Source organism: Salminus brasiliensis, chromosome 15 (genome assembly GCF_030463535.1).
Source record: "Salminus brasiliensis chromosome 15, fSalBra1.hap2, whole genome shotgun sequence".
Taxonomy (NCBI): Eukaryota; Metazoa; Chordata; class Actinopteri; order Characiformes; family Bryconidae; genus Salminus; species Salminus brasiliensis.
This window is the reverse complement of record NC_132892.1, coordinates 24,468,955-24,474,241: the sequence shown is the minus strand read 5'-3', so window position 1 is coordinate 24,474,241 and position 5,287 is coordinate 24,468,955. Positions and strand designations below refer to the sequence as shown.

The following is a 5,287-nucleotide window of genomic DNA, read 5'->3' as shown; positions in this document are numbered from 1 at the left end:
TCAGGGATTCAATAAATGACCAGCAACACTGTAGCTTACACTGCAAAAACACGGTGCTCTCCATAGTTCTTGGGTGATGTACATCGCTGTGATTAATGGATATTCCTTTATAAGCACAACCAAGTGTCACAGTGGATTTCTGCTCCCTCACATTAGCTGTTCAGATGCACTGATATCAAGCTCTAATAGTAGACAGCACTGATGAAAAGCCATATTGCATATTTTATTGTGCCTCGTTAAAGTTCCTGAGACCAGGACTATAATTTTGCTCGTTCGACTGCGTTCTGCCAGGAACACTGTCCCACACTGTGACTGACATGAAATTTACATGTCAAAATCCCTGATTACAAAAATGTCTTGTCTTGCAATGTTCTGTATCATACTGCCAACCTACTGTGAAATGTGTTTTGTATATATTGTGGTATTTTGTTTTCTGGATTTAAAAATGTACACTATAATGCTGTAGATTGGCACAACTGCACAAAGTGATCTTTAGCTCCATCAATAGTTGTTAAAGATCCTTCTAAAGTGTTATGTACTGTGCTTGTTTTCGGTCTTTGGAAGGTACTGTATGTATTTGTTGAAGGAATAGCTATTAATATTTTTGTTTCAGAGTCATAAACCAGGTAATACCACTAGGTATTAAAGATGTAGAAGTGAAATGGGTAAGATCTAGTCCCCCTTATCCAAATTATAGGAAGATTTAAATGGGCCATAAATGGTGTGTAGATGCACATAGGTAGATTATTTAATTTGAAGCTTATACTTGAGTTTTCAGGCATAGATGTTTTGTTTGCTTTGAAATGTTATTTAGTTTCTTCTTTTAGTCAATGTACACTGCAATCAGGGAATTGAGAGTTTCCAGGTTTCTTCAGACCAGCACCGTTGCTGTTTTCTCTACTTTATATATTGGGATATATACATTTCATAATGTTACCATAAAAGCAGGTATTACTAGGCTTACATACTTACATATGTACTGTATGTTAAACATTCAGCAGATGTTCATTTGTGGTGATTTACTGAAGATGGACTCTAAACTGATTAATGCAGCCTTTTTAAAAAGAAAAATCTTTTTACCACACATCAAATCTGTGATCACACAAATTATGCACAACGAATGGAAGCGTAATTTAGTTTTGTGACTTACATCTCAAACATGCATGTATATTTTTGTAATTTATTTTAAAATGAAGGGAGGTATTATTTTTATATTTGGTTCCATTTGTAAACGTGGGCATCAAACCATGGCAGCTCATTTTAATCGGGATTTTGAAAGAGGGATTATATTGTTCTATGTTTGTTTCAAAAATAAAATAAATGGATTGCTGGATGAATTATTGTGTTGGAATTTTTATTAAATTATTAATAAAGTAATATTTTATCAAACAGCCAAAAATTAACCAACAATAGTGGCATCTGTACGAATATGTATATAACTATATAAAATGCACTAAAAGTTGCTTTGAAACCTTAAGACTACAATGTGAGCGCATTGTTCAAACTCTACAGCCTGTACCAGAGTGCTGGATCACTGCATTAAGCTGTTATTGTTGCTTGGACCTGTCTGAGACAACAGCACTCCCAGCAGGCACTCTGTGGCATTGCAGGTTGAAGGTTCTTCATCTCCCAGACAGACTAGTTGCCTATACTGGCCCTGAGGAACTGTGCACAAAATCCTACAACACAAACACACACAATTTTGCATGCACAATAGGGGGGGGGGGCACAATTCTAGAGCAACACTTGAAATAAAAGCCATACATGCAATCTGCTCCTGGACTGTGACTGGATATGTTTTTAGAACTGGAGAAGCCAAAAGCATAACTCTGCTTCTGGATTCTACAGGCACTCAATTGTGGTCCAAGACCATTTTTGACCTCTATTTCAGAAACTGAATGCTGTGTAGTGCTTTGTGACTATTACAGGCATTAAATCTTAAGAGGAATTCCTCAGGTCTTTACAAAACTGATCAATCAGGTCTCCCCATCTGCAGTGTCTTAAGTCCCTGTTCTCTGTGCTAATACTGGAAACATCTACACTGCTTGTGCACTGTATGCTAAGTGAAGGCAGTAGAAGACATGCTTGGTCTGAAAGAAGGGGTCAGGTCTACCAAATGAGAAAGCAATTCTGGCTTCGCTTGGTCTTTGCTCCACAGACTGGTTTAAAAGAGTTTAATGCCTTTAAAAGCTACATCACATAAAGCTAAAAATTCCAAACCACTCTCAATTAAATGTTTGGAAAATTAGTGGAATTCCCCTTTGACCCTGAATTTGAGAGGATTGTTTCAGATTTGCACAAATAACTTGTTAGCATGTGCATGAGGAGTTTCCACATTACTTTGACAGTCATGAACCCCCTCCTTGAGTGTGTGTGTGTGTGTGTGTAATCTGTTACCACTCATCGATGTCTTCAGTGTCGGGATCTGGATAAGTCTGCACCCACTGCCCTACAGACCACATCCTCACTACTGCCCTGCCCTCTGCCCTCGTTTCTCCAGCTGGCTGCTCTTCTTCCACGGGGACATCCTCGCAGCACAGGAAGTAACTTTAACAGGAGATGAAAAACATTAATGGCCTATAATTATGTACACACAACTATGATGGATGATGAAGTGCAATGGAAAGGGTTAATGGGATTTACAGCCATACAGAGTGTAACCTGAGACTGAGACTACCATTTACTCTACAGCTCTGCTTCCTTTATCACTGAATGGTAAAAGCTAGTGATTGAACTGCTGGTCCCTCTCAGCCTCACTCACTACTCTGTGCTGTTGCCTTTGTCTCCTTCCAGCTCTCTGTTTTTCTTTTCCTCCTGTCCTCCTCTTTCCACCTCTTGTGTTCCTCCCATCCCCCTTTCTTTCTTTTCTTCCTCTCCTGCTCCTCCTCCTCCTTGCATTGTCCCGCTCTCTCGCTCAACGTTCCAGCGCATGCGCTTGTACAGGCCGCTGTTGGTCGAGGCCAGGAACGGGGAGGGGAGGCAATAGCGAAAGATGGAGAGCCTGATGTTATCTACCTGACACTGACCGATGTAGAAATGAGAGATACTGAGAGAGACAGAGAGGGAGAGATAAAGTAAAGCAAGGTGGTAAGCAAGGCCCATATGTATCAAAGGAATGATACTGGAATGCAAACCCTTTCCTCTTAATGATGTTACCTGACATGACAAAATGATTCTTGATGTTGTAGGTAAATACTTAGAAGATCATTTCCTGCATTCTTTTTGCATTTTGTCACTCTGCCTAAAAAACAGCCCTAATTAATTTTCACACGCCCATTTTCAAGCCTTCTTCAGCTCTTAAACGGGTTGTTACTGTGCCTTTAAGACTGATCTCGAATGTCTGACCAAAACTACAGGATTTTACAGAGACCCCACACAACGTCTTTAAAAGTCCCTACACTGCCCAAATGATACACCACACACTATCAGACTATACACCTGAGCAAGAGTCCCGACCAACGACACTGAACCTTCAAACCTTGGGATTTTCTCACAAACTGCTACACTGCACAGAAAAAGCCAAGAGGAAAAAAAAAAGAATGTATACTTGTGTATTTAAACGCTGTTTGTCTGAGCAGTAAGATTGTTCTTGAGACTTTTGATATTGTTGGGAGGAGCAAATTGGCCTCAATTATCAAAATTAAATTGGCCCCCGATTATCATGTAGTGTGGACTAGGCATAAGGGAACCCTTTGAAATGACCTTGATTTCTGCATTGATTACTACTAAACATGTGGTCTGAACCTTGTTCAAGTCACAAATATAGGCAAAAAGTTGTACTGTTCATGCCCATTATTGAACAAATTGAGTATCCACAGTGCAGGCTAGAAAAAGTAAGTGAACCCTTAAATCCAGTATCCTGTAGATAACTCTTTAGTTGCAGTCATGTCTGTATGTGCACTAGTAATACAAACATATGCCTTATATGGAGAAAAGTACTGTAGTGGGACACCTGCTCAATCATCTTTTTTTTTTTTAAATAAAAGTTATCAAAACAGTTTATCCTGCTTTTGTTGGAGACTCATGGGGGGTATCTGAATGCATTCATTAAAATGGGTGTCCACAAACATCTGGACATGTAGTGTACTTTTTGCATACAAGACAGATTTCTGCCACATATGGTTTAAAGAACTAATGAACTGTGTCTAGATTTTGCTGAAAGGTTGTCTCTAGTCTGTTGTACTGTTGATTACCCACCGATTTCTGCAGCAATACCTCTAACGTCCTGCATGTTTGTCAGCATTAAATGAAATGGGGTCATGAGGTTTTGTTCTTAAACACCCCAGATGTGAAAGGGGATATGATCAGTTGCTAGCACCCTTTAAAAAGTTTTTACTTTAACATGATTGTGAGGTCAAAACCACCCAAACATTAAGTAAATAAATAAGTAAAATGCAGAATATGGGCCCTTTACACACATCTATGTAACATATATAAATATAGTGACTAATAGTGTGCTGGCGGGACCAGACGGGACAGATTTCATATCAGTTCTTACCACAGCGGGTCTGCCTCCTCCAGGGAGAGGTAGCCGAAAGAGGCATACATCATTAGCAGCTGCTCCAGCCGATTGCACAGCTGCTCAGAGAACTGCAACAGCTGCAGAAAACAACGCACATGGCAGTGAATGAGATTGTACCAGCCTGTGAAAGCATAAAATACTGTATATTCAAAAGCTTGAATTAGGTACACTGTATGGACAAAAGTATTGAGACACCTGCTCATTTATTGTTTCCTCTGAAATCAAGAGTATTAATATGAAATTCTCCTTAATGCTTTTGTTGGAGTAACTGTCTCTATTGTCCAGGGAAGATGGCTTTCTACTAGATTGTAGGACATTGATGTGAGGATTTGATTGTATGCAGCAACAAGAGCGTTGGTGAGGTCAGGATGTTGGATGATCACCACCCCACCTAAAGCCTAATTCATCCTAAAGGTTTTGGAGTGAGCACCATTATTCCAGAGAACACAGCTCAAAGCTGGGGGGCTCTATACCTCTCTAACCACACCTGACACAAGCAAATTTATTGGTTGTTTTGGACAGTATGTAAGTAAATAAAATGGTCATATTTGAATTGTCATGCTGCAACCCATGTTTTTCTATCGCTGCCACCACCACTGTAAGGAAACCAGTCAGTAGGTTAATAGGCAGTGAACCATCTCACATCGAACCAGCCTGAGTGACTTTGTTTACATTTCAATAAATTAATAATGCAGAGACTTTGCTGAAGAATGATTTAGAAATCTGAGGAATTTCTTCTTTAATCAAAAATGAACTGAATCATGG

At 39.5% G+C, this 5,287-nt stretch overlaps 1 protein-coding gene across 1 annotated transcript in view; it reads right to left on the bottom strand.

Moving 5' to 3' along the window:
- Positions 1-1,531: 1,531 nt before the first annotated feature.
- c15h19orf67 (chromosome 15 C19orf67 homolog) overlaps positions 1,532-5,287 on the bottom strand; it is a 5,194-nt gene continuing 1,438 nt past the window's right edge. The window contains exons 4-7 of the mRNA XM_072656907.1: positions 4,499-4,599; positions 2,762-3,046; positions 2,398-2,547; positions 1,532-1,679 (exon numbers count right to left, since the gene is read on the bottom strand). Of these exons, the coding sequence (XP_072513008.1) occupies positions 1,532-1,679; positions 2,398-2,547; positions 2,762-3,046; positions 4,499-4,599 (684 nt within the window). The remainder of the gene's footprint in view (positions 1,680-2,397; positions 2,548-2,761; positions 3,047-4,498; positions 4,600-5,287) is intronic.